This window comes from Accipiter gentilis, chromosome 18 (assembly GCF_929443795.1).
Source record: "Accipiter gentilis chromosome 18, bAccGen1.1, whole genome shotgun sequence".
NCBI lineage: Eukaryota > Metazoa > Chordata > Aves > Accipitriformes > Accipitridae > Astur > Astur gentilis.
In genome coordinates, this window is record NC_064897.1 from 15,261,825 (window position 1) to 15,289,798 (window position 27,974).

Here is a 27,974-nt window from a genome sequence, read left to right on the forward strand (position 1 = left end):
CCAGCCGCCGTTCACTTTCGGGAAGGACCGTACCGGCAGCTGTTACAGCGCTCGGCGGGCGGCGCGTTCCCGAGTGGGGCCATGGCGACCTACGCGCGGCTGGGCGCCGCGGCCAAGATGCCCCTCCTGGGGCTGGGCACGTGGAAGGTAACGGCGGCGAGCCCTCCTGCGGCGGGGCCCGGGGCCGCCGCCATACCGTGGCCCCTCGCTCCCAGAGCGGGCACCGCGCTGCCGGTGCCCCGACGCCCCGACGCCCCGGGCGGGGTCCCGGGCTGGGTAGGGCCGCGCCGCTCGGCACCGAGGGTCCCTCCCTGCCCGCCGGCCCCTGGCAGCGGCCCGGGCGAGCTCCTGCGCCGCCGTGGGGCTCTGCCCGGGGGCGCGGGTCGCCGGGGCCTGGGCTGAGGCCCCTCTGCTGGGCCGGGCCCCGCCGGCTGGAGGGCTTCTCCTCCGCGGAGCGGCGTGGGCAAGCGAGGAGGCCGTGGCCCGGCTCTGGAGAGCTGTCCTGGTGTTGGGGCCTCAGCAAAGGCACTCGAGAGCCCTGCCTGGGAGTGGGGTTGCAGAGGAACGGCTGGAGGTTGGCTGCGAGCTCAGCTGCCTCTGCCCGAGGTGTGTACGGACCCAAGAAAGCTTTTTGGAAAAGCTCCTCTTAAAGCCCCTTTGTGTGTTTATCTGCCTTCTGGCTACCTAAGGAGCGGCATGTGAGAATCCCAAATCAAGATGTATCATACCCTTTTTCCCTTCAGTCCCCCCCAGGTAAGGTGGCAGCTGCAGTGATGGCAGCTATTGATGCTGGGTACCGCCACTTTGACTGTGCCTATGTGTACCAGAATGAGAAGGAAGTTGGGGATGGGATCCAGCAGAAAATCAAGGAAGGCGTTGTGAAACGAGAGGACCTCTTCGTTGTCAGTAAGGTAAAAATCAGGTGGTCTTGGATCATAGACAGACCAGCTTCACCCGTGACATTGTTACAGTAGGAAACTGAAGTAGTTTTATGGTGTAGCATTGGAGAAGCTCGTAATGTAAATGAGATCACTCCTGATACAACTTTCTTGTTTCATTTCATCAGCACAGTGATAAGAGTTTGATTCTTTCCTGTCCACTAATAGTAATTTTTCTTGTTGTAACCATTGGAAAGGAAGAGTGACTTCCGTAAGCTTTGTGCAGGGAGAAGAATCAGCCGTATTCTAACTGTCTGGTGGCAGCTTTCTTTTCTTCCCTAGTCAATCCAATAACACTGAAGGAAGTCAAGACTCCGATTTCTTCCCCAAAATCTACAGAAAGCTTGAGTACCACAGCCTTGCTGTGGTCTGGCACTCTGGTGAGGAGACCCAGAAGTGCTGGGGGATGGATGAGGAGAGGCCATCTGCAGACCCATTGAGGCAGAAGAAGGGAAACAGAAAAAGGTAGAGTGGACCACGTAGCACCAAGCAAGGTAGAAACCAGAGACGCAGAGGTCTGAGATTGCTTGCTGTAAAGGACTGATACAGAGGCAGAACGAGTTTGGTAATGGCACCGCACTGACTGCTAAAGCGCAGCAGAGTAGACGAGCCTGGCACTGGCCGGTGCTTGTTCCAGCAGCCGGGCTTGCAGTCCTGCCGAAGGGGTGTCTCTGCCGTGTGAGGAAGATGAGGTTCTGGGCACCTTGGGACAGTGTGAGGGACACTGTGGGACAGTAATCTGCTCAGCACATGTCCCAAGGAAGGTGTGATTGGTGGGTTCTCTTTCTCTTGCTTGTTAAGAAAAACAGGCTATTTAGCTGGATTCTGAAGTTGCTTCTTGCCTTGGCAAATGTTGGTGCCAATCGTTTCTTTGTGGATTTTTTGAATTTTCTTGGCTTTGCCTACTACATTCAATGCAAGAGTTTTATGCATGTCAGGAATGACAGATATATGTCTTCATTTAAAAACCCCCTATTGCAAAGGCAGACTTTGTGTAGAAGAGGGTAGCACAAATTATGTCTTAACTAAAGGAACCAGAGGATTTTGTTATGATCCTGCTCAAATACCTGGACTGCCACTGCACATGCTGCCTTCAGTGTCACAGGCCAGTCCTGTCACAGAGCAAGCCCCATCTGAAGAGCACTAGGATGGCCTCATTCCACATCATCTTCCGAAGAAGATGGAGCGTTTTTGTCCTGTGTAGGAGAGCACCCAAGAGCTTTTAACCCAGGAGGTCATGGCGTGCCTTCTGTTTTTTTCTGTAGCTATGGTGCACGTTTCATGACAAACCTCTGGTGAAGGGAGCCTGCCAGAAGACTCTTGCTGACCTGAAACTGGATTACCTGGATCTCTACCTTGTGCACTGGCCTTTTGGTTTGAAGGTACAGTGGCAGCAATGCCCTTGGCTTTGTTTCTTGTGACTACAGCTTTTGGGGAGCTATATAGCTTTACAGCCCAACAATGGCTCTGTCTGAGAGATAATCACGTGTCTGTTGTGTGTACCAGCAGTGCTCTGGTGCTCAGCTTTACTCTGGCTATGTGAGCCAGGCTCTTGATCTCTGCCTCCGAGACTGTTGCTTGCATACCCCTTTGATTCTGGGAATGATGGTCTGAATACTAGGGGCAGGTCTCCCAGCTGCAAGCATAAGATAGACTGCACTCTCTTACAATCGGTGTATGCTCATCTGAAAATTACCCCTTGCGGGAAGAAGGGCTGAATTGCTGCCTGTCAGAAATCTTCCTCTGTGTGTTACAAAATCACAGAGCAAGAGAAGATATTTCCGTTTTCCATTTCTCTCTTTAATCATCAGGTCCTTAATACAGTACAGATTAAGCTTGCAGGAGCCTTAGTATTGTTCCACTGAGACAGGAATTCAAAAGGTGAAACTTCTTGGGGCCCTAAACTCTTTCACAGATTAGTGAAGGAGTTGATGCCTCAGTTTGACTATTTCTAGTCTTAGCCTTTGTGTCCTGCTACAGTCTGATCAGTTTCCATCCTACCTGTTGCTTTTGAGATGCTCATCTTTATTTCATACTCTATTTTAGCTTTATGTTAACAAAGCCATGAAAATGAAACCGTCTCATGGTTGCAGGAGCAAAGAGCTGTTAAATGCAGTTCAGTCTTGGTGTCTTTTCATAACTTGTACGCAAAGGCTATTCTAATTTCCTAGAATTAGCAGCTTTACACTGAGCTTTGTCATGGAAGAACTGTCACTGCACATAATACCTCTTTTGAGCAGATCTGATGTTGTGTAGACCAAAGCTGTGTGCTCCTAGTACCTAACAAGGTTCCTTTATACCCTCCTGGAAAAAGAACAAAACCAGTTTTTCTGAAGCAGACACAAAAGAACAAAACATGAAGTGAACGTGTATGAGACTGGAGGCTATAGTTCTGAGTGGTTTGTGTCCCTGTAGGTGTCTGAGTGAGTCATCACTTTGAGGGGTCCAGCAGAAAAAACCTGTCTTTATGGGAATGGTCACTGGCAAAAATGCCTGAAATTGCTCCCACTCCTCAGGAAGGAATAACTGAATGTAGACAAAAATTAGTGTTCTTGCCTGCACTAGAAGTTTAAGCTATTGTGGTTGTGAGCTCTCATGGTGTTAAGCAAACTTCTCAACAGATTTTCAAGCATTTTCTCTCCCACTGACAGGCAGGAGAGGAGCTGTTTCCCACAGATGGCAAAGGCATGTCTATACCCAGCAACACAGATATTCTGCATACGTGGGAGGTAAGTTCAGCCACAGTGGAAGGGTCATGTCTTCTGTCCTCAGCAGTGGTGTTAGCTTCAGCAGTCACAGAATGGCTCATGCATATATGCAGAATTAGTTGGAAAGAATTCACAAAAGTATGTGGTAGCTTTTGAAAATGTGCATGCTTAGACACGCTATTATTCCTATTCACTATGGATTAGTATCTCAAGTTACTGAGCTGCACAGTCACTTTCAGTGGAGCTGCAGACCAGACTGAGGCTAGAAAAAGTTATTTACTTGAGTGTAACTATATGATTTTTCTTTACCACAGTTCTCATGCAGTTCTTGAACTGCTCAAACAGATTTTGCAGAAACAGACACTTGGGTTATGATCCTGCCATCCTCCTAGGACACAGCCCTCCAGTGCTGTGACAACAGTAGAGTTAGAGTCTTCTTTTCCTTGTGTAACTCAGTGAATTTCACAGTCTCAGAAATTACTTTGGGCAGAAGATATGGCATAGATACTACCAGTACCCACTTTTCCCCTTGAGAATCAAAAACCCAGCAAGTCCAAACAGTTGTTTTGTGCTTCCCATGAAGGGAAACAAGCCACATCAGGAAGAATGTATTCAGGTCACATCTTGTACGCTGGATGCTGACTGTGCTCCACTTTGTGTTAGGCCATGGAAGAGCTAGTGGATGCTGGTCTGGTAAAAGCCATTGGAATCTCCAACTTTAACCGTGAGCAGACCGAAAGAATCTTGAACAAGCCGGGACTGAAGCACAAGCCTGCAAATAACCAGGTAAACTGCTAAGTGACTGCAGGTGAATAGTTTTCAGGGATTATGAAGATCTGATTACAGTTGAATGAGGAGACAGAAAAAGGGAGAACAAAGTAGGCACAGCATGTACTCTAAATCCCACTCTGTGGATACTTCTTGGTACAAAAAAGACCAGAATATTTCCTTTTTGTCTCCCCTTGTTGAACCACTTTTTGCATATTCTGGAGTGCTTTTCTATGAAGCATTCTCTCTGGAGGGATAAATAATCCAGACACAAGCTATCATTCTGACTGTAATCATTGACTCTTATAAAGCCTCTCAGAACAAAATCCAAAAAGCACATAAGGACTTGTGCCCTATAGAATTATAGTTTTGTATTGTCACACAGACCACATGTAGGGTAGGATGAAGGCAGCCTGTTAGTAGGAAATCAGGATTCAGGGAAAAAAAAAAATCTCTGGAGCATGTGAACACTACAGTAGTTCTAGAACTGTCTGTCTCTGCTCCTGTGTTGGCAGATTGAGTGTCATCCATACCTCACCCAGGAGAAGCTTATCAACTATTGCCAATCCAAAGGGATCACTGTGACAGCATACTGTCCCCTTGGACGCCCTGACAGGTAATTTCCAAGTGGGTTAGTGTGGTTTAAGTTTGAAACATTCAGACTAACTGAATGAGTAATTGTGCAGGTGTGTGTATATATATATATATATTATTATTTTTAAAAATTACTCATGCTAGGTAGAATCTTTCTGGAGTGATTCTTTGCTGTTTCTTCCTCCTTTTTCATCTGTGTAGGGCTAAGCCAGAGGAGCCTTGTCTTCTGGATGACCCCAAGATCAAAGAGATTGCAGCCAAGCACAACAAAACCCCAGCGCAGGTGGGTGGGTGCCAAACAGTGGGTACTCCTTCCAGTAACACAACCATTAAGGAAACTATGTCTGAAGAGAGGGTACAACCTTTATCAGTGTTCCCTGTGAACTGTGGTGCCCTTTTGTGGCATTAACAAGCAATGTGGGTTGCCTACACTGTGGCCTACAATATATGCTGCTACTATTTCTTTGGCCCTCAGACAGAAAAGGATTCTTGACCCATCTTCACAGATGTCGCTTCCCCTCTAAAGTCTTGCAGAGAATGGAAGCCTTGCATGCACTGCTAAAAGCCCAGGTGGGAAGAAAAGGAGTTAACTGTCCCAAACTGGATGGGAAAGGAGGCCTTCCATGTGGGCTCTTCCATCTTTGCCCTGGAAGTGCTACCTAGGTCACAGCAACAGGAAGGATTTGAAATGCAGCTCTGCAGAAGTGGGTATAGCTTAGGGAAAACAGCTGTTGGAACAGGCTCTGCTTCCTCCAGAGCAGGAGCCATCCTTTCTCTGACTCAGTTATCTGTTCCTGCAGGTTCTCCTTCGCTTCCAGATCCAGAGAAATGTGATTGCGATTCCCAAGTCTGTCACTCCACAGCGCATTGTGGAGAACTCCAAGGTGAATGATTACGAGTGAGCTGGGTGCTGCCCTTCAAGGACGGCATAGCTTCTCCCTGCAGAGCAAGCAGTGATCCTTTCTCACCCTTCCCAAGTCCTTGTCAGGCAAGAAGATGGCATTTTTCTCTCTGTCTGGAAATTAGGGCTACAATGAAAACTACAGCCGGAGAAAAGATAGACAGAGCTCTTGGAAACAATATGTTGATAACTGTATCGGGCACCTTATACAGTGTCTCCTTGTGGATGAAGTGGTGGGCAGGGCTTGCCTGGAGCCCAAGTGAAGTAACGTTCCTCAAAATATGGAGTAAGCAATGTGAGGGGAAGAGTCCTGGTGTCAATAAACCACATCGCTCCTCTGACTGTTAAGTCAGGGTTTTTTCCTGGTATGGGACATGAAGATTTCAGAAGTAACATAGTTGGATTTATTGAAATATGAAAGTCTTCCAGATGTTTCTTTGGAATTGGAGAAAATGCATCTTCCACAAATAGAGGCATTTTGAAACACTAAGGTGCTCACCAAACATCTTGGAACAGCTGGCAGATGTAACTACAACTGGCAATCTCTTTTGTTTGTTTCTTCTCTCTGCCAGTAGAGTCTTGAAAATCCAAAGATACTTCTTTTTCCTTTCCCTGTCTCATGAAGCCATCATTTCTAGCCTGCAGCCTTTCTGATGTGAACTTGTTTATTAATCTTGTGAATCTTGCTTCTGATTTGATTTGTTCAAAGAGGTGATTTCCAGCTGTTTCTCTTTTAGGTGTTTGACTTTGAATTGACTAAAGAGGAAATGGCAACCCTTCTCAGCTTAAACAGAAACTGGAGGATCTGTGAAATGATCACGTAAGTGACAGCTTGTTTCCTTCAAAGTCTTACATTTTCAATAATCTTTATTCTGATCTCACAGGTACTGGCACAGCTGTTTAAATTGGGTATATTTTGAAATCTGAAATCATTTGCGGAGGAAGTAGCTGTTGTTTAACATCTTAGTGGAGTTATATTTTCACTTGATTGACTAAAGGATGAGTATAAGTCATGCTATGTGTTCACTGTGAATCCTTTATCCAGGAAACTGTGTGCCTGGAATTCCAAAGGAGGGTTCTAGTTGATAACTTTGGCTATGTCCATATTGGAGAAATGAGCATTAGGCAGTTTTAAATTTATGGTATTTTTTTTTTCTGTGAGTTATAAAGTGATGTCAGCTCTTACATAGGTCGTTGGGGGAGGGAATGACGATCTGAAGTGCAGGATGAAGAATGACTGCTTGCAGATGTGCACCTTGGAAGCCTCTAGCAAGACAAGCAAGTCTTGGCTGAAAGGCCACAGAAACTGCTGTTTTCTCTGTCAGCAGCATGAACTCTTTATCTACAAAGTAACCTGGTCTGACCACTGTTCAGTGCCTGAATAACATGAAAAGAGTTGAACTTGTTGGTCATGTATGCCATTTCTATACTAATAGGTCTCTTAAATTCATTCTGCAGTTACACAGTTCAAAGCCTCCCTTGAAGACTCCTTTATACACCCAGTGTAGTTCTACATAGCATTTATTTCAGCCTTGAAAGTAATCTTTCATATTTGATTTCCTCCAGGTGCAAAAATCACAAGGAGTACCCTTTCAATGCAGAATACTGAAGACAGTTTTATCTTGCCTTCCTGCAGGCCTCTGGGGTCTATTGAGCATCTACCATTGCCTGGAGTTGTCCGCTATATAGCTTGCATGTCTCCTGCCAGCAAAGGCATAGTATATGTATTCAGTGACTTTGGGTTTTTCTTCTTTGGTGGAAGGAAATAGTAAAATTGTTGTGAAGAACAAAATATGGGCTATAATAATTCTCTACTCACTAGATGAGTGCCTCTGCGTGGCTGAAATAGCAAAGCAGAAAACACAAAGAATGAACTAGCAACTGATTTATTTTTTTTATCTTCTGTCTTGCATCAACACTACTTAAGGCTGCAGGGTAAGGATATGTGAGCACAGAAGAAAAATCCTGAAAGAATGAACTACATAATCACTGCCTGAAGATAAAAGACAACAATTAACTTCTAGAGCACAGCCCAAAGCTTTCTGGGAAATAAGAATAAATGGGAGAAGTGTCCAGACCTGCACATTTATACCAACTCATACTGGGCCTTATTTCAGTTGAACTCTTTTACAGGCTGAAACTGGATAGAAATTAGTGTTCAATTTTATTCTTATCCAAATAAAAAATGTTTAGATTACTGCTGGTTTTGAAGTTCTGTTCTAATGTGAAAAATTGATAAACCAAGCCACTGGCATCAACAGTGTCAATGGAAACCATCATCCATATTCAATTTTAAATGATGTCACAGGAGCATCAAGATCTTGTCTTGATCAAAAGTTGAATTACTTGGTGCAGTAAGCTTTGGTTGACAGAGCAATGCTGACAAGAACAGTCAAGTATGACAGGCCTTAGTACAGACTGGATCAACAAGCAACAGGAGACCAACACCTGAAACTGCTGGATAGCTGTACAGTGGTATCACTGTGGACTGATGTGGTTGGTAACCTGTGCTGACATCTGGCTGTTAAAAGCCCAGAGTAATAGATACTGGGAGGAGAGGGGAGACTGCATTAAGCAGGTGCCCGGTACTGCATAGAAGCAGAGGGTGCGAGGTGGAACTGTTAATACTGAGCTGCTGCCCCAGAGCCTGACACTGGAGGAAGTGTTATGTTCCTTCCAGGCTATGCTGTGCTGACTCAGTGGAATGGTCACTGGGATAGGTCTCTCTTAACTGTAACTGTATGTATGAGTAAAGCTTTCCCCTGACAAAGCCTGTCCTTCATGGTGGAGGATGCAGGTGAGCCTTGCTGGGCAGTGCTAGGATTGCTAGGAGGTGTTGCAACAGCATGGTACTTCAGGGGACTGTTAAGTGCAATGTGCCTTGGGCTGGTGGACATAGGCCATCTGCAGTACAACTACTGCATTCTGGTCTATAACATCCACACCAGATCAAGCTGTAGGGTCTGAGAAAAGCATATGAAATTTGAGTTGTATCTTGAGCAAGAGGGTGGTTTGGGTAACTTCCTTGAGAACTAGACAATTAACAGAAACCTGCTTTTCTAAAGGTTAATAGCATTAGGACCCAATGCTGACTGACTCACTGTTTGTGCCATACTAACTTCTATTACAATTTAGTGTGCAACAAGTGAATATGCTTCTATAAGCTTGAGCTACTTGCATTGTACATTATTAGTTTGTAAGTATGAGTGCACGTATGAAAGATGTTTGACAGGTGACAGAAAGGCTGAGAGGTTGAATGGCACCGGAGCATCAAGATCTTGCCTTGATCAGGAGTAGAATAACTGCATATAATGAACCATGGCTGACCAGCCAGTGCAAATAAGAATTGGGTAAGGAGTCTTGGTATATACACCTGGAAACTATATGGTAATAGTTTATGTAGACCGATCTGGCTGCCAGCCTGTGCTGGCATCTAGCTTTAAAAACCCACAATAAAACAGACTATGGAGAAACATCACTCCACAGGTATCCGAAATGATGTGGAGACAAGGTGTAATAGTAGGTGTTAGTGCTGAGCCACTGCCCAGAGCCTGACACTAAGACAGGTCAGTGTTGCGTTTCCCCCAGGTGAGACCACACTGACTCGCTGGTATAGTAGATGAGGGACAGAATGTTATGCCTTGTGAGTACTTCCAGGTATTGTTCTTCTATCACTTTCACATCTATAACTCACATGTACCAAGACTCCTGTGCCTCTGTAATGCTCTCCCTGACAGGCTGTTCCTCCATTAGTCCACTTGGTGAATTCAGCTTAGCAGTGTCACATTACCTGGTGCTCCCTTACACTGTGACAAATGCAAAAAGAACTTAAGTCTTTTTATGTAATTAAAAAGAAAGAACCTTTTGTTTTCAAATGAAGTGTGAGGAAGACTTGCATTTTTGGCTTCAGTGTTATGGTTCTGGGAGAGACGGGACAATGAACCTCAGATACATTACAACTTTAGGTGGTGTTAGTACTTGTTCTCACTCATTCCAACAGGAAAAAAACACAATGTGCAAATGTTTGTCTTGGTACACTGATAATTTGAGATGACATAAGATATTCTAAAATATATGTATACAAGTCCCTAGAATTTATCTAATATAAAAAAAAAGTATGGTTGAAATTAAGTCTTATTCCCTTCAGGTGCAAAACTCACAAGGAGGACCCTTCCAATGCAGAATACTGAAGATGGTCATATCTGCCCTCCTCCAGAGCTTGGTCTGGTATTCTTCTTACCAATTTATCTAGCTTTCCTACTGCATCTTTCTGCCTGCAGCCAATGAAGTCACAGGATATGTATTCAGTGATTATTTTGTTGTTGTTGTTTCTTTTTTGAAAGAAGGATACAGTAAAATTATTCTAAAGAATAAAATGTGAGCTTTCATAATTCTCTGCCAAAATGCGGAATTAAGGAGAAAACAGAGAGAGACTTTGAACTACACATTCACATTTATACTTTATCTTACATCAACACAACAGGCTAAGGAGGCTATCCAGCAGTTCTGAGCACTGGAGAAAAATCTCTGAGAAATGTGAACTAAAGACTATCTTCCTTAGGATGAATGAGACAACCAGGAGTTTCACCATGCCAGAACTAACTGAGAAAGGGGTTGTGTGGTTTTGGTTTTTTTTTAATATTTATCCCTTTCTTAAAAAAAGAAAAAAAAAGCCATATGCAGAAAACATACAGGTGCATGCTCAGCAGTATTTTTATACAGGCTTTCTCCTATGTGTCAGAATACAACAGCATGGTGGATTTTGGATACAACACAATTTCAACATGTGCTTCAAATTATTGCTAGTTGTAAAATTCTCTCCTTATATGGAAAATTGTTAACAAGCAAAAAAAAAAACCAAACCCCAAACAAAAAACTCAGAACTTGCACCTGCCATTTCATTCAAGTGCCTATATTTGAGAAAACTGATCTTTAAATGCAACAATGAAATAAAAGATTCCTGCCTGACCAAAAAGATCTTTTGCATTGAAAGTGTGTTTATGCTCCTGTGTAGACATTATAGTTAGAAGTGAGACAGGATGCTGGACCCCCAGTACTATTTGACTTTAGGAACTGAGTTTGTTCTTTACTAGCTCTGTTATTTTTGAGTTTGATATGCTGCTTTTTGCAGATAAAACTGTTAAATTTTTCTCAGACTAAAACTTCCAAAAGATGGTAATATACAACCCCCGGGACAGTAACAAAATGTGGCAGAGGAATGCAGTACAAGTATTTTTGGTGCTTCTGTACAGAACTAATAGATGTTAACCTACTGCAGCCAAACAAAAGAAATGAGAATTTACTTGCTGTTCTGTATTTAAGATATCCTTTGTATTTCAGATGCACTCTGCACAGCTGTCCTTGGCCTTTTCTCCTAAGTCACAGGCAGCTGCTGAAGGGTCTCTACTGGGGAATCATCTCCTCTAACTTTAGGTACCCACCTTATGGCCAACTTCTAAGCTCCCATCACTGCCAAGTGAGATTTGGGCTGAACAAGACAGCAGCCTTCAGCATGATCCATTACACCCATGGTGGGAGCTGCCCTTGGTACAGACCTGACTTGCTCTTTTTAGGTTCTGTAGACTTCATGCACCCTCTCCCCTGTGAACAAAGGTGAAGTATGCACGGGTCACCTGCAGTCACCTGCACCTTGGGGACACGAATCCTCCCTGGGACAGCAAAGCCACTCGGCACTTTCCCCTGTGGGCACCAGAGGGCAGCCAGCCCTCAGAGGTGACCCGCCTTGCCCCCTCCTCGCTGGCCACCAGCCCCCAGCAGTGCTGGGGGGACATTTCAGACGCCACACGACTTTGGTGTCTGCCTCCTCGCAGGGGAGGCTCAGCCCCACGGCGCTGCACCCAAACTGCCGGCCTCCCCGCCGGCCCTGCCTCGACGGTTAATTCCCTGGCGGCACCAAATGCTCTGAGCCCAGGGCACCCAGCCCAGGACAGGTGCTCAGGTACAATGGCCCATCTGGTTCCAACCACCTCCTCCAGCAGCCCCCTTCAGCCCAGCCATCCTCTCCCACCACTGCCCTGGCCCCTCAGCCCCAGGCCTGCAGCTGGGGGTCCCGAGCCCTCCCACAGCACTGCAGTATCCGGGGCTTGCTCACCCCCATGGGGGAGCAGCTGGGTCTGAGCCCACCAACCCCTTTGGCCTCTCCACCTCTGGCATATCCCAGCCCCAGAAGGCATGGTGCAGAGACACAAGTCCCAGTGATAGCAGAGCTGGACACCTGAGTTCCCCAACACACCCCTACACGCACGGACACGCACTCTGGAGCATATCTGGCACAGGGGACATGCAGAGTAGGTCTCGAGGAACTGATCCCCAAACCTCCTTTCCACCTGATGCCCAAATTCAAGCCATCAAAACAATCAAGGCTCCTTTAACAACACCACCAAGTGAGATGAGGAAGTATTTGCTTTTGTGGCTGTGTCACCTTTCTGTTTCCCCCTACTGGGCAGGTGACCAAACACATAATCATAAAGTTGCACACTGGGTTTCATGGGAAAATAGTAACAGCTCTGTTCAAGAAAAGAGGCATCTTAGGACCTTCTTCCCAAAATTTCCATTTTCAATTCATGAACACGTAATCCAAGAACATTTGTTTTGCAGCTTCCTGAAGGAAGCAACCCATAAAACCCTCAGCAATCCCCAGGCTGAGGTGAAACAGCTCTGCTGAGACCAAATACCCATTTTTATTGAACAGTAAAGGTACAATGTTTGCTGTGGGTGCAGGGAGAGCCAAAGGTTTAGACCGCTGTCTTTTCAGTGGTATACCTTCTCCAGCATGGGTCACCCAGTGGCCACAGTGCCTTCAGGGGTTTCCTTGCTCCAGCATGGCTCATCCACCAGCTGCAGTCCCCTCAGAAGTAAGCCCTTTCAGCATGGATCTCTTTCAAATTGTGCACCTGTATTTCCAACAGTGTGTCTGAGCCAGGGCACTGTGGGTTTAAATTTTGGCATGATATAGTGTTTACATTGGTGTTGGAGGTAACTGGTTCTGGCTGGCACTGAGCAGTTCATGGTCTCCACACAGGTCACCACTGCCATCCCCTGCCATCCCCTGCAATTTGTGTCCTTTACATTCCACCCTTCACCTTATTGAAAAATACATTAAGAATTGTTTCACACTTACATAAACTGTACCTTTAACATCATCACAATCTTAATGTATATTCATTATAAACTCCATCCCTTGCCCCGGCAGACCAGACTAGTGTAGTTAACTCACCAATGTGAACGTAACACGCATCACAAACCCACCCCTCCCCTAGCAGATAAAATTATCAGGATCAACAACAACTGCAACAATCTTAACATATACTTTCCAACCCCTTCTAAAACTTTTTCCAAGGTCAATCATACTACTGGACTCCCAGCAGTATCCTTGGCCATGCCGCTAATCTCCTGCCTGTCTCTGGCATGCTCCCTCCAGTACAATACATTTAAGTCACTCCTTGACAGCCCACCAGCTTATCAGGTGATACCAGAAGGGCAGTAGTTACTGTGCTCAGACCTTGGAGCTTTCAGGCCACGGCATCAGTGATCTCCACTTTTTCAGGGTCCCTTCTTCCTTGCCTGTAAACACAATCCAGCAGTCCAAGCAACAGCAGTCGATTACCTGCTTCTTCCCAGTCCCTCTGTGGGTGTGTCTCATCTGTGGGTTCAGCAGGATCGGGCCATTGCTCCACACAGCCCTTCACTAGCAGATCCTAAAACCTTCCTCTCTTGTGCAAGGCAGTGCTTGCAAGTAGCATAGAGCTCAAACACCCCAGAACTCTAATCTTCCAAGACAAAAGCTGTATCCCATTTGCTCTGGTTTCCCAGCAGCACCACAGCCACTGCAGGGACACCAGTTGCTGCAAGTGTTCAGCATTTCTGTAGTTTTTCTGAACAAAGGTCTGTCAAGAGAGTACTCACACTCTGGGGAGCAGCACTCCCATCTCCACAGATCTACTTAACCTTGCAACTCAGGCTGCCTGACAAGGCTTTGTTTTTACTTTGCCATCAGTTCTCTGCTTCCCCTCAGAGGTGCCAGGGTCCCCCTCTGGGGTAATCACTTTAAGATAACTTGCTGCTCCTGCAACTGCAGCTTGGCCTACCTAGCACACTGCACCAGCCAATTCAGCGCTATTGCTCACTTCTGACCAAGGGCCTCTCCTTCACCCCGAGCACTTGTTAATGCACGTTACTCCAACAAAAATCATCAGCCTGACTCCCCCGTTCTGCTAAGCAGTCCTGGTCTCTCTGAAGCCCCATCTGCAGCACATGGCAAGCCCCAGCACACAGCCGCATCATAGCAGCATGCCTTTCTCCCCATGTTTCACAGCCAGCACCTCTGCAGCTCCCCGACCTGTGCATTTGGAACCTACATGTGGAGACAGCACCACATCAGGCCACTGGGGCATGGGCTTGGATGAAGCACCTGTCTATCTCTTCCTAATCACCTTCCCACCCAGCAATGGTCTCCCCAGGTCTCTCCTTTCTGCAGCTGCTCGTACACTGTCTGCACTCACCCCTGGACACACACTGGCTGCGCCACTTCCACCACCACATATTCCCAGGACCAGGATCATGGCTTCTACCAGAGTTCTTCTCATTACTCCAGTTCCAGGCCGTGACAGGGCTGGGTGTCACACGCATTCTCCAAAAGCTACCGTCCCAGGCAAAACAGTCTCATCTCAGGGCAATCTAAGCTGATTTATCGCCAGTTAAGACAGACTTCATTTCACAGATTCAGGTACTGAGGGGGCAAAAAAAGAATACAGAAAAAAAAAAAAACAGTAAACACCTTTCTCCACCTTCCCCAGCCTCTAAGCCAAACACCAATGCCCTCTGTCCCCCTCTCTGCTTCCCCCATTTTCACCACAGACTACACCCAGTCCGTCCCAATGCCCCCCCTGAGGTGAGGGTGGCTCAGAGGGGGGAGCTGGGTGCCTGATGCTTCCCTTTACCGCTCAGTCCTGCCTGTCATGCCTTGGTGCTGCCGGGTGGGCAGGCTGCTGTCCCCAGGGCTGCCACTGCCCGGCAGGGGTGGCCCAGGCCACAGGCCCCTCAGCAGCCAGCCCCTTCGGGGTGAGGTGCTGCCTCCTTCACCCCTGGTTAGGGGACGGGGACGGGGGGGGGGGGGCGCGGGCTCTTTCCATCACCCCGGGTGGCAGCACCAGTTTCAGAGCCGGCCAGAAGTGGTTCTGACCGGCCTGGGGCAGTTGGTGGATTCCTCCTGCCCAGGTCTTCCCCCCCCCCCCCCGCAGAGCTAAACCTGCCCTTCCCACCCAGTAACTGCCACGGGCGGCGGGAACGCTCCCTCAGCGCTTGGCTGTGCCTGGGGTGTGGTTTTGAAGCAGAGGGGATTAACGGACAAATGCTAGTGTGAAAACAAAAAGCCTCATCAACTCTGAGAAGATGGGAGATCCACCAAGATACGCCTCTGGCTTGATTTGAGCTCCGAGCGAAAAAGAGGCCGAGGTCTTCTACAGGCAGCTTCAGCCAAGACCCGCAGGTCTGCCTGCTGGCACCCGGAGGGTGAACTGGAGCACCCCACTGAGCAAGATAAACCTCCCCTTTTAAAGGCTCCATGCAAGGCAGAAGTTCACACTGCCCTTCACAGGGATTCGAGCTTGAAACCTGCATGCCCTCACCTCAGAACACTGGTTTAAGCTATGCCTGTATCTGTCAGTAGCCCTAAAGCTGCAGACCCCCACGGCTCTCCCCCTTACAAATAGAGATTACCACACCCTGCAATTCTGTCACCTCCTCAAAAAAAAAAAACAAAACAAAAAAAAACAAACAAAAAAAACCTTTGTGCTTTTTCAGCAGGCCACAGGGTCTCTGCCGGTAGAGACTGCCTCCACAAGGACATACCCACTTCCATTATTCTGGGCCCTGTTCTTCTCAGATACCAAACACTGCTGGTCTCCAAAGTCACAACTTGTGGTGAAATTACAGTTACTAAATGCGACGTCAGCAAAACAAACCAAAAAACTCATGACACTACACATCCTGTTTCAGGGCAAAACCTCTCATGTGGATCAAGGAAAAAAAAAAAAGAACCCCCTCCTCCTCCCCTGCACAGTTCCTCATCGCCAGCACTCACTGTAAAGAAACAGCTGGCCATGTTATCAAGGACACAGCACGCAAGATTTACCAGGCTAGCTGTCACCTGGTGACACACACTGTACTTCTTCCCCCAAGGCCTTGCCACCATGTGATGGCCCCCGCCAGGCCTTGAGGAAAGGTAAACAGCAGAAAGCCGACCTGCCTTACAGCTGTGAGGGGAAAGTCTTCCACGCGTGAGAGCAAACAGCAAAAACAAAATACAGAACTTCTCCCTGAAGCCTCTTGTGATGAGATGGAGACATCTCTCTGACTAGAAACCGCCAGGGAAAACTGAACCCAAAAGAGATAAGCACCAAGTTATATAACGTTTTCATGATCCAAGTGAAAACACATGTGAAAACACATTGCATCCTGCCGGGGATGGCTGATGGCGCTGACACAAAACAGGAGGAACATTAAAGAGGAAAACCAATTACCTTGCCTGCCCTTAGTTAAATGGAGCAAAAAAATACCAGGCCGCAGAGAGCAGGGGCCTTTGCCATGGGAGAGGCACCCAGAGCAAACACTCACACCTGAAGAAACTCTCCACGTCTGAAGAAGCAGCAAAGCCTCCCGGGCAAGTCTGGTTTTTTCCACTGCGCTGCAACCTCTTCAGCAGAACAGCGTACGCTTGTCTGCAAAAATTTCAAACCCAGTTTCTGATGTGAGATTACTGGCTACCTACCATGTATGATTACAATCATGCATTTTATTCTGAAATGCCCTCAGCACCTCCCTAAAGAGGGACAATTTGATCATTATGTCACTCATTAAAAAGTCACTGTTTCTCTTCTGCAACATTCAAAACACTTTAAAAAAACCTCTCCCAACATGCAAAATAAAGTTCTGTTTTTAAACTGACTTTATCCTAACATACTCCTAGGCCACAGCTCACTCTCCCTTGAAGTGAAAGCCGCATTTGTCCCATCTGGAGCAGGAAACAGGTTCTTCCCACTCTCACAAGCCAGCCACGCTGAGGTTTCTCTAGCCGTCTCGCTGTATCACCACAGCAGGGTCAGAAGGCCCCGGCAAGGGGGACCAGCCCAGGCCACCATCCCCGTCGTGGGGACGTGCTGCTCCAGCAAGGGGCTCAGCCCTCCCTCGGCCTGAGGCACGCAACCCGCAAACAGCTCTTAGGGCGCAGGGAGATGCCTCTGTCTCACGTCCCCTCCTCTGTCACCCCCATCCCGGCGAAGGCTGAGGTGTGACATCCAGGGACCGAGGTGCTACCAGCCGGGGAGCCCTACTGAAAGTCCCTCCCGTCAAGTTAGCGCAGCCCCGGGTTAGGCACCGCCTGACTCAACCCGGCCGGCTGCGTGGCGCTCACCCCGGCGCCGGGGCTCGCAGGCGCGGCCTCCGTCGGCCCTCAGTTGCCGCCCCGTACCCCCGCCGTGGGCCGCACCGGGCCCGGGCCCGGGCCCCGCAGCGGCGGTCCGGGAGACAGCGCCGGCACCGCCCCGCCATCCCCCCACCTCCGCGCCGCGCCGGGGCGGGGCGGGCCCGGCCGCTATTAAAGGCGCTGGGTCGGTAGCTGCAGCCGGGGTGGTGCTTTTGGGTGGTGTGCCGGGCCATGGCGACCTACGTGCAGCTGAACACCGGGGCCAAGATGCCCATCCTGGGGCTGGGCACATGGAAGGTAACGGGGCTTGTGGCCGTGTGTCCCCACCCGTCCCCCCCACCCTCGCCGGCGGCGGGAGGGCGGCTGCGCCCAGCCCAGGGCCGGCCCTGGCCCTGCCCGTAACCGGCCCTGCCCGTAGCCACCCCTGCGGGACGGGCGCCCTTTCCCCGGCCCCGCGCTGGGGAGAGAGGGAATGCGGCCGGGGGCGGGCGGGCGCAGCCGTGGCCGCCGGCGTCAGCGCTCGACCTGGCTCGGGGCCCGTCCCCACCGCCACCCTCGGCGCCGCGCTGCCGGTGCCCCGACGCCCCGGGCGGGGTCCCGGGCTGGGTAGGGCCGCGCCGCTCGGCACCGAGGGTCCCTCCCTGCCCGCCGGCCCCTGGCAGCGGCCCGGGCGAGCTCCTGCGCCGCCGTAGGGCTCTGCCCGGGGGCGCGGGTCGCCGGGGCCTGGGCTGAGGCCCCTCTGCTGGGCCGGGCCCCGCCGACTGGAGGGCTTCTCCTCCGCGGAGCGGCGTGGGCAAGCGAGGAGGCCGTGGCCCGGCTCTGGAGAGCTGTCCTGGTGTTGGGGCCTCAGCAAAGGCACTCGAGAGCCCTGCCTGGGAGTGGGGTTGCAGAGGAACGGCTGGAGGTTGGCTGCGAGCTCAGCTGCCTCTGCCCGAGGTGTGTACGGACCCAAGAAAGCTGCAGGGAGAACTAGGGGTCTTTTTGATGCTGTTGGTGGGTTTTGCTTTATTTTAATTGGGGGATTGCTTTGGGTGGGGTGGCTTTCTTAATTTTATCTTTCTAGGAAAAGGTGTTCAATATATATTGATTAGAGTTTCTGGGGTGTTATTTTTTCAGTCCCCACCAGGGAAAGTGACAGCTGCAGTGATGGCTGCCATCGATGCTGGGTACCGCCACTTTGACTGTGCCTATGTGTACCAGAATGAAAATGAAGTTGGGGATGGGATCCAGCAGAAAATCAAGGAAGGCGTTGTGAAACGAGAGGACCTCTTCGTTGTCAGTAAGGTATGGATCTGGTGGTATAGGATCCCGGGAGACACGTGTTTTTTCATAGTAAGCCCCCAGTTCTTTACTTTCCTACTCTGTGGTGCAGCATGGAACAATTCAGAACATCACTGAGGCCAATCCTGAGACAAGCTTCCTATTTTGCCTCATCCTTTATGGAGAATTATGTAGGTTATGTACCACTGATATGGGTGATGCTTTAATATTTCCGGGCATGAAATTATGCTGTCCTCTTTTATGCAGTATCTGAATTTCTAGTAGGTGGGTTTTAAATGAAGTCTTAATTAATGAAACCAGACTACTGTCTGCCATGATACCGTTCAGTCGTGTGTGGCCACTGCATGTATTGCCCTCAGTATCACAGGCCAGTCCTGCTCGTGGACTAAGCCCCATTTGAAGATCAGTAGGATGACCTCGTTTCACATCACCTCCTGAAGGGGACAGGCACCCTCCTGAACATGAAACAGAAGGGTTCAAGGAGTTTTAACCTAGGAAGTCATGGTGTGCCTTGGCTTTTTGTCTCTAGCTGTGGTGTACATTTCATGACAAGCCTCTGGTGAAGGGAGCCTGCCAGAAGACTCTTGCTGCCCTGAAACTGGATTACCTGGATCTCTACCTCATCCACTGGCCTCTTGGTTTTAAGGTACAGTAACAACAATGCCTTTGGCTTTGTCTGTTGTGACTGGCAGTTTTGAAGATCTGTATGGCTTTACAGCCCAGTAATTGCTCCAACCGATGCAGATCATCATGTGTCTGCTGTGTACCAGCACTGCTCTGGTGCTCAGCTTTACTCTGGCCATGTGAGCCAGGCTCTTGATCCCTACCTCTGAGATTTCTGCTTGTACAGCATCCTCTGCCCTTCTGATCATGGAAGAGGTAGACCTTGAACTAGGGGCGGGTTGCCCTGCTGCAAGTGTAAGTTATATTGCTCTCCTTTTATTGCCTCTGTGTTGTTTTTTACAAATCCAAAGTATGCTCAACCGCCAATGATGTGGTTCCCCCGCTGTGGGAATGAGGGCTGTGCTTTGCTGCCTGACAGAAATTCTTTCCTCTGCATGTTACAGAATCACAGAACAAGAGAATGTTTCTGTCTTCCATTTCTGTCTTTAATCACTGAGTCCTTTAATACAGTACAGATTGAATTGACATTTGCTGTAGGAGCCTTAGTGTTCCACAGACCTTGAATTTCAAAAGGTGAAACTTTTTAGTTCCTAACTCTTTTACTGACTGCATGCAAAGGCACTGGTATCTCAGCTTGAATATTTCTAAAGTTAGTCTTTCTGTTAGAGCCTCTTCAAAGTCTTCTTTCTACTTGTTGATTCTGAGATCAACTGTTTTTCATAACATCTGTATTTTTAAAATTAGTTTAATAGGGACAGAACTATCAAAGTGAAAATGTCTTGTGGTGTAATGATGTATCAGTAGAAAACAGCTGGTTTTGTATGAAGTTGATACCTGTCATGTAGCCCTACCTGGGACACAGGCTGTTTTAACATTCCCTATGCCAGCAACTTAAATAATGAGTCTTCCCATGAAAGACCTGTCAGCAGATCTGGTCCAATATAGACTGAACATGTTCCAGGTCCTAAGTGGGCTGTTATTACACATTTTAATAAAACACTTCATTATGTCCATGTAAGAACTTTGTATTTTTGTAATACAGAAAGTAAACTTGTAAACTGGCTATAATTCTACAAGTGGAGAGTTATGTTTCACCATATGTATTTTGATGAGCCAGAGGACATTATGTCCAGGAGAAGTACCTGTCTTTATTGGGAGGGCTGGGGGCAAAAATGCTATAATCCCATGGGAAAGGAAAAGAAAAGACTGAAGACTGTAGATAATGAGTATTAGTATTATCTAATAAGTATGTCCTGCAGTAGGAGTCTGTACTATAATGGTCTTCAGCTGGTGTTAACCTAACTTCCCACCAAAGAGTGTTTCAAGCATTTTCTTTGTCACTGACAGGCAGGAGAGGAGCTGTTTCCCACAGATGACAAAGGCATGTCTATACCCAGCAACACAGATATTCTACATACATGGGAGGTAAGTTTAGTCACAGCAGGAGAATAGTGTCTTCTGTTCCTAGTAGTCTCTTCCATGTTTTCATTACCTTCAGGAGTCTAAATTGTCTTATGTATGTAGAACTACTTGGAAGGACTCGCTGGTACAATAGTGGATTGTTGGGTATCATTATTTTCCACTTCTAACTTGCTGTGAATTTCCACAGTCTCAAAGAATGAGTCTTTGAGCTTTGGTGAAATGAGACATGGCACAAATATACTAGTGCTCTGTTTTTTTCCTCAAACTTGAACTCTGAAAATCTAAATGCTTATTTTGTGCTTCTCATGAAGAAAATAAGCCATGTTGGGAAGAACATGTTCTTCAAGCCCTCTCATGTATACTACATGCTGACTTTTTGCTTTTTTTCTGTTAGGCCATGGAAGAGCTGGTGGATGCTGGTCTGGTAAAAGCCATTGGAATCTCCAACTTTAACCATGAACAGATTGAAAGAATCTTGAACAAGCCGGGACTGAAATACAAGCCTGCAAATAACCAGGTAAACTGCAAAGTGACAGCAGGCAAGTGTTAGAGTGGTGTTGCTTTTTGGTTTTTTTGTTTTTAATAGAATTACTAAGCTCTTACAAAATGAGATTATGGAAAGAGAATGGAGTAGACACAGCATCTTCACTCAATCCCACCCTTTAACTGCTTCTTGATGCACAAGATGCTGGTTTTTTATGGACTTCTGCACTACTGCTTGGAAATCTGGCAAGGAGCAGCTCCAGAATCTTTTTTTTGGGGGGGGGGAGCAGGAACTTACATGATATTTAAAAACTTACTTGAAGTAAAACTTAGTGTATATATATGAGGACCTAACAGAGAATTGGATGACTGTTTTTCAACTCTTCTGCGGAGAAGCCAGTTCCTGTTGATGATGACTGAGGGAACTGAACAGGAACATGCTTTATGGACTGTTTACAGACTTAATGAGGATTAGAAGGACACAGCAAATGGAGTTGTGAGGTAGGCCATGGAGTAGAAGTGTCCAGATATATAGACAGCACTTGAATAAAATATTAGGAAAATAAAGGTGGTAGGGGACCTTGGGAGATAATCTGTTGTAATTCACAGCTCAGAGCAGCATAGCTGTGAGATCAGACCAGGTTACCCAGGGCTTTATCCATCTTGAAAACCTCCAAGGATGGAGACTGCACAGCTTCTCTAGGCAGTGTGCTCCATTGCCTGACCCCCCCCACCTTGGGTGTATGGTGGAGGGAGGGAGTCATCTTATATCTGGTCTCAACCTCTCTTGTTTCAACTTATGTCTGTTGCCTCTTGTCCTCCCACTGTGCACCACTGAAGAGCTTGGCTTGTCTTTGGATGACCTTCTTTTATGGATTAGAACTGCTGCTAGGAGACCTGAAGCCTTTCCTTCTCCAAGCTGAACAAGCCCAGCTCCCTCAATGTTTCCCAATACAGCAGGTTCTCCAGCCCCCAGCCATCCTGGTGGCCCTCTGCTGAATTCATGACAGTCTGTCAATCTTTCTTCTACTGAGGGGGCTGGGAAGGGGGAAAACTGGACACAGTATTATAAAGGTGGTCTGACAAGTGCTGAGCAGAGGCAGATGATCACTTCCCTCAATTTACTGGCTGTATTCCTGCTGCCAGGGCTCACTACTGGCTCATGCGCAGCTCAGCCTGCTATGGCCTACAGGTCATTTCTAGCATAGTTGCTTTGCAGGTAGTCAGGCTCCAGCCTGTGTGATTGCCAGGGGCTTTTCCTTCCCAGGTACAGGGCTTTGCGTGCAGCCTTGTTGAATTTCATAAAGCTTTTGTTGGCCTGTTCTTCCTGCCTGAGTGGGTCCCTCTGAAGTGGCAGCCCTGCCCTTGAGTGTATTGACTGGTCCTCCCCTGATTTGGCATCACCTGCAAACTTGACAAGGTTATACCCTGGCACAAGTTGTGGAAGAGAACAGGTCCCAGGATAGGCCCCTGTGGGAGTCTATCTAGACTTGTCCTTGATTGCTATGGCATTTGAAGGACTGCAGTCTCAGTTATTGATTCATGATTACAAGACCTGGTTAATTTATTGTGTTAGCTTGAGCATATGTACTGAAAAGGGATTTTAACACCTTTTTTTGGAAAGCTAGTAAGATTGTTCTCTGGGTGTCTGTTCAACATAAAACTGAAACATTCTGACAAGTGCAAACTTCACAACTCTCTACTGTGTATTTTCATTATCAGTCCCAATATATTTTTAGGGTACTTAGAAGTCTTATGATACCTTTCAACATCTGCCACACCTTATTGCCACTATCACTGTAGTTGATAATTACTGTGGTCTCTTGCATAGAGGTCACTGACCTTAAATCTCTCACACTTGCAAATGTTCTCAAGCTCTCTGATTACTATAATCAAGTTAAGCTCAGACCAATGGGTCTTTGGTCCCTGTCCTTCAAAACACACTGCTTCTGAAGAAATGGTTGCAAGCCTGAAAGCTTGTCTGTTGTTTGCACTTACCAGTTGACCTAATGGTGATAGTGCTTCCTGCAAACACTTCCTCTGTGTAGATGTTTCACGTGTAATCCAGTAATCACCTGTATTTGGTGTCATTGCCATTCTTAATTTGAATGCAGTCAGTAGGCACATTGGTTTCATTTGTGGTGAGAAATTAATTTGGCAAAGTAGTAATTACATTACAATGATACTAGTACTTAGTTCAGTAAGTACTGTACTTGATTATTATCACACAGTGTGGATTGTAGTAGCTTAAGATACTTGTTTAAATGTACATTATAGGCTTTTCATCCTGGTCCAAACATAAGACTAGATAATGTAGCTCAGAAGTTTTTCAACTTGAGTGGCAGTGGACAGGTAAGGATGACTTTGCCTTGCTTATATTGCATGGATTCTACCTACTGAATAGTTGAGAAAATAACCAGCTGCTCTGTTACTCCTGAGTAACTGTGTTTCTAGAGCTGCTGAAGCAAAATAAATCTGTGTAATTTGTCCCCAAAACTGAGTTGTGTCCTGTTGTCTAATATTCCAACATGCCCTAGAAGGGAAATGGCCATGCAAACTTCTGGTAACAGCAGGCAACTAGAACCACAGATAAAGCACTCAAGGCTGTAAACTGATCCCATGTTTTCCACTCTCTTGCTCCACCTGCCAGTAGCACAAGTTTCCAGGGACTTCACTCAGAATGCAGCAGCAGGCTGCAGAAGGTTTGAATGACAGTGTAGTCAAAGAGGTTCTTGGCGTTGCCTACTGAAAGAAAAGTAGTGCTCCCTGGTGTGGAATTATTCTGAAAGTCCCTCTGTGCAAAGTATCAAATATTCATTTTCATTGATTGCCTTCTGACACATGAATAATTCCTGTTACATACTGTGTATCTGTGCATTAGCTTGCAGAATACAGTTCTCTGTTAAGGAGTCTGTTTTCTGTTATGTAGATGTTGTTAGGGAAATTCATGGTAAGTATGCATGCCTTGTAAAAAGCCTATAGTGGACAGTAAGCTGAAGGTCTAAAATCTGTAGCAGTTAGCCATTCTCACTATTTGCAGACTGAAGGTATTCAGTGTGAGTATTGACACAAAGCAAATAAAAATGAATGAAACAATACTGGTGTTGAAGTTAATATGGTAGCTGGAGGGGGGAAAAAAGAACACCACTACATTATGGCGTGTTTAATTGGGGATAAAAAGAGAACCTTGTACTTGCTGGTCTGCTATCCTAGTATTACAACTTTACAGTTCTTTAGTGTGCATTTTACTGAACTGTCCCATTTAAGCAATTAGTGGCTGGTCATCCTGTATGTTGGAGTTCATATGAATCAGCAAAGTTTTAAGGAGTGGCATTACAGTCCCTGGACCTTTCACTGCAAGGAGAACTACTACAAATAGTAGAAAGGGGGTGGGGGCATACAGAAGACAAAGGCTGTATAATATCCCACAGAGACTGTAAGTTAGAACAAAAATCAGCCTTTGATTTGATTAAAAACTAATCCCCAGAACACGTTAAAGCTGTTAAATCATTGTCAATCTCTACTGTTATGTTGGCAGGTTGAATGTCATCCATACCTTACCCAGGAGAAGCTGATCAAGTACTGTCAATCTAAAGGTATTGCTGTGACAGCATACAGTCCACTTGGCTCTCCTGACAGACCATGGTAAGATTGCTGTGTGCTTTGCAAGGGAGCTGGCATGGATTACGCTTGAAACCTTGAGACTACAAGTGCACCATTAATTATTCATCAAGATACAGATCTCTGCTAGGTTGGCTCCGTGGAGGTGTCTTGCCACTGTCTTTTTTTCCTCTGTGTAGGGCTAAGCCAGAGGATCCTTCCCTTCTGGATGACCCCAAGATCAAAGAGATTGCAGCCAAGCACAACAAAACACCAGCACAGGTACATAGGTGCTGAAAACTAGGTACGCCTTCCTGTAACAGAGCATAAAGGACAGCTAATGACAATGAAAAGGACAGGCTGGCTCTTCATTCCCTGTCACCTGTGGTGCTCTTCTGTGGTGTTAAGTAGCAACACAGGTTTGTTTACCATGTGGTCTGCAATGCATGCTTGTAAGGGCTCTTTGGCTATCAACAAGAAACATTTTCTTGACCCATCTTCAGATGCTGTAATGTTTCAGTCTTCCCGCCTCAAGTCCTATTGCAGAGAAGTGAATTCTTGTATAGCCTACTAAAAGTCTAGGTAGGAGTGAAAGGAACTTAGTATCACTAAACTGGATGGGAAAGGAGAGAGGAGGCCGCCTATATGGGGCTCCAACACTACTCTATTTGCATTTCAGAAAGTGTTGCTTAGAATTCGGGTATGATTTGAAATGCAGCTCTGCAGAAATGGGTTAATTCTGCTGAATGGTACGGCTTACAGAAAACAACTGTTGGAACAGGCTCTGCTTGCCAATAGAACAAAAGCCATCTTCTGTGACTCTGACTCTTTCAGGTTCTCATTCGGTTCCACATCCAGAGAAATGTGATTGTGATTCCCAAGTCTGTAACACCACAGCGCATTGTGGAGAACTTCAAGGTGAGTCATTAGGAGTGACGTGGGTGTAGGGCATATTCAGGGCTGACATGGCTTCTCCCTGCAAAGCAAGCAGCAATCCTTTCTTACCCTTCTGAAGTCCTTCTCAAGGCAAGAGGACTGGGCTTTTTTCTCTCTGTTTATCTACGGTCTATGGAGGGCTAAACTTAAGGTTACAGTTGAAGAGCAGAAGTGAACAAAGGTTTGGAAACACTATGCTGATCATCTCAGCAGTCACGTTATGTGATGCTTCCTGTTCTGTGTCATGTGGATGAGTTGTCTGACAGCTTCCTTGAGTGCAGTAGCATGCCACAAAAGGCTTATGTAGAGCAAGCATTATTAAGAAAATGGTCCTGGTGTCCATAAACCATGTTGCTGCTCTTGATTCAGTGGTCCGTGACTGAAACCAGTATTTTGGAAGACAGTTGCATTAGGTGGAATATGAAAGTCTCTCAAAGATGTTCCTTTAGAATAGCACTGAAAGGTACATCTTTCGTGAATGTAGGATTCGGGCATTCTGCAACATCAAGTGCTTTCCAAACTTCTTAAAATAATTGGTACATGTAACTGCAACTTGAGATTATTTTTTTTAATTCCTCCCTCTCCTTGCTCACCTCCCTCCCCCACTCCAGCTAGTGGAGTCTCAGAAGTCCAGAGTGCCGTCTTTTTTTCTTTCCCTCCTTCATGAAGCAGTTATTTATTCTAACAAGCACCCCTACACTGTGGACTTGTACATTAATTTTGTAATTTTTTTTTTGCTTACGATCTGTGATTTGTTCAAAGAAGTGATTTCCAGCTGTTTCTCTTCTTAGGTGTTTGACTTTGAATTGACTAAAGAGGAGATGGCAACTATTCTCAGCTTTAATAGAAACTGGAGAGCCTGTGCAATGAGCACGTAAGTGGCAGTGTTGGGATTTTTTCCAAGCTGTTAAGTTGTCAGTATGTCATAATATAGTATATGCAGTTAGAGATACTAGGCTTGATGGAAATTCAGGATATGCAAACTGAATTTCCAAAAGGGTCATCCTCAAAATAACTTTTCAGAGTAAAACTTTAGATGTTCATGTTATGAACCAAATCATGATGAGCATAAAGCAAGCTTCATGTTCAGTCTCCAAGAAACTTCTTGTAGCTGGAATTGCAACAGGAGGCTCTTACCATAATATTTATTTTGTGCATATTAGAGAAATGGGCATGACATGGACTCAAATTCTTGATTAACTTTGCATGTGGTATTCTGTCTTTCTGCCATGACCCTTAGGTATATTATAAAAACTGACTGTATGTTCTTCAGGAGTGGTTGGGAAAGTGGGTGAACATTCAAAAAGTAACATGAGGATTTGCAACTTGGAAGCCTAAAGCCAGATATGAAATCTTTCTTGGAAGGCTGCTAAAAAGTTCATCATGGCAGTAAACAGTGAAACCTTGAATTAGTTGTCTACAAAACACCTAGGTTGTGTTTCCTGAGATACTCGGAGCCCAAGTAAGAGAAAGCACTCAAGAATCTTTCTGGTTACAAATGTAGTGCATCACCAAAGAAAACAAACAAACTGACTGCTTTTATACAGTTCAGCTCCTCTGTTGGTAGCTCTTTGCAGTGGTTACAGCTGCATGTATTGTGTTTGAAAGATACTATAATCTTTCCTCTTTGATCTCCTGCAGGTGCAAAACTCACAAGGACTACCCTTTCAATGCAGAATACTGAAGATGGTTTCCTGCCTTTCTCCAGACTTCTCAGATATACTTCTGCTGTTGCCTATGAGTTGTCTACATAGCTTTCTCACAGCATCAGATGCCTCCCCGCTTTTTTCTTTCTTCTTTCCCCCCACAAAGATGCAGTATATGTACTCAGTGACTTTGTGTTGTTTTCTTTTTTGGAAGAAGGAAATGCTAAAATGCTTCTGAAGAGCACACTGTGTGGACTAGTAGATTGTCTTTGCCAAACTGCATGTCTGGAACTGGTAAGCAGAAAACATTGAGAAAGTTTGAACAAGCAGTCACTTTTATTTTGGAATACTGTGAATTGGAGCTAGTGACTATTGTCTGGAAGGACCAGGATATTGGCAGATTTTACATAATTAATGAAGTCTGCTTTTTTCTGATTACTTTTGGGTTTGGTTTTGTTTCTTTTTGTAACACTCCATGCTTTTTTCTCTAATTGAAAGTACAGGTTGAAGTACAGCAGTTTCTACATGGGTAGCTCTTCGAAAAGTGTATAGGTCCTGGTTTCTTGGTGATATAAAAGCTGGTTTTGCTTATAATAAAATACAGTTTCATTACTGTGTGTAGCGAGGTGG

At 46.4% G+C, this 27,974-nt stretch overlaps 1 protein-coding gene across 6 annotated transcripts; it reads left to right on the forward strand.

Annotated features, from left to right (window-relative positions):
• The first annotated feature begins 2 nt into the window (after window positions 1-2).
• Window positions 3-27,956, forward strand: LOC126048073 (aldo-keto reductase family 1 member B1-like). 6 transcript variants are annotated; one of them, XM_049822553.1, is made up of 10 exons: window positions 3-147; window positions 744-911; window positions 2,204-2,320; window positions 3,590-3,667; window positions 21,074-21,196; window positions 24,701-24,807; window positions 24,963-25,044; window positions 25,597-25,680; window positions 26,490-26,572; window positions 27,340-27,956. In XM_049822553.1, the coding sequence occupies exons 1-10, from the start codon at window positions 82-84 to the stop codon at window positions 27,380-27,382; spliced, it is 951 nt and encodes a 316-aa protein (XP_049678510.1). In that variant the 5' UTR covers window positions 3-81; the 3' UTR covers window positions 27,383-27,956. The 6 variants fall into 6 exon arrangements, with proteins under 6 accessions (XP_049678510.1, XP_049678509.1, XP_049678511.1 ...); XM_049822552.1 differs by lacking the exon at window positions 3,590-3,667 and adding an exon at window positions 20,605-20,682; XM_049822554.1 differs by lacking the exons at window positions 21,074-21,196; window positions 24,701-24,807; window positions 24,963-25,044; ... (1 more) ...; window positions 26,490-26,572; window positions 27,340-27,956 and adding exons at window positions 4,310-4,432; window positions 4,930-5,030; window positions 5,210-5,291; ... (1 more) ...; window positions 6,647-6,729; window positions 7,476-8,106.
• The last annotated feature ends 18 nt before the right edge of the window (window positions 27,957-27,974 follow it).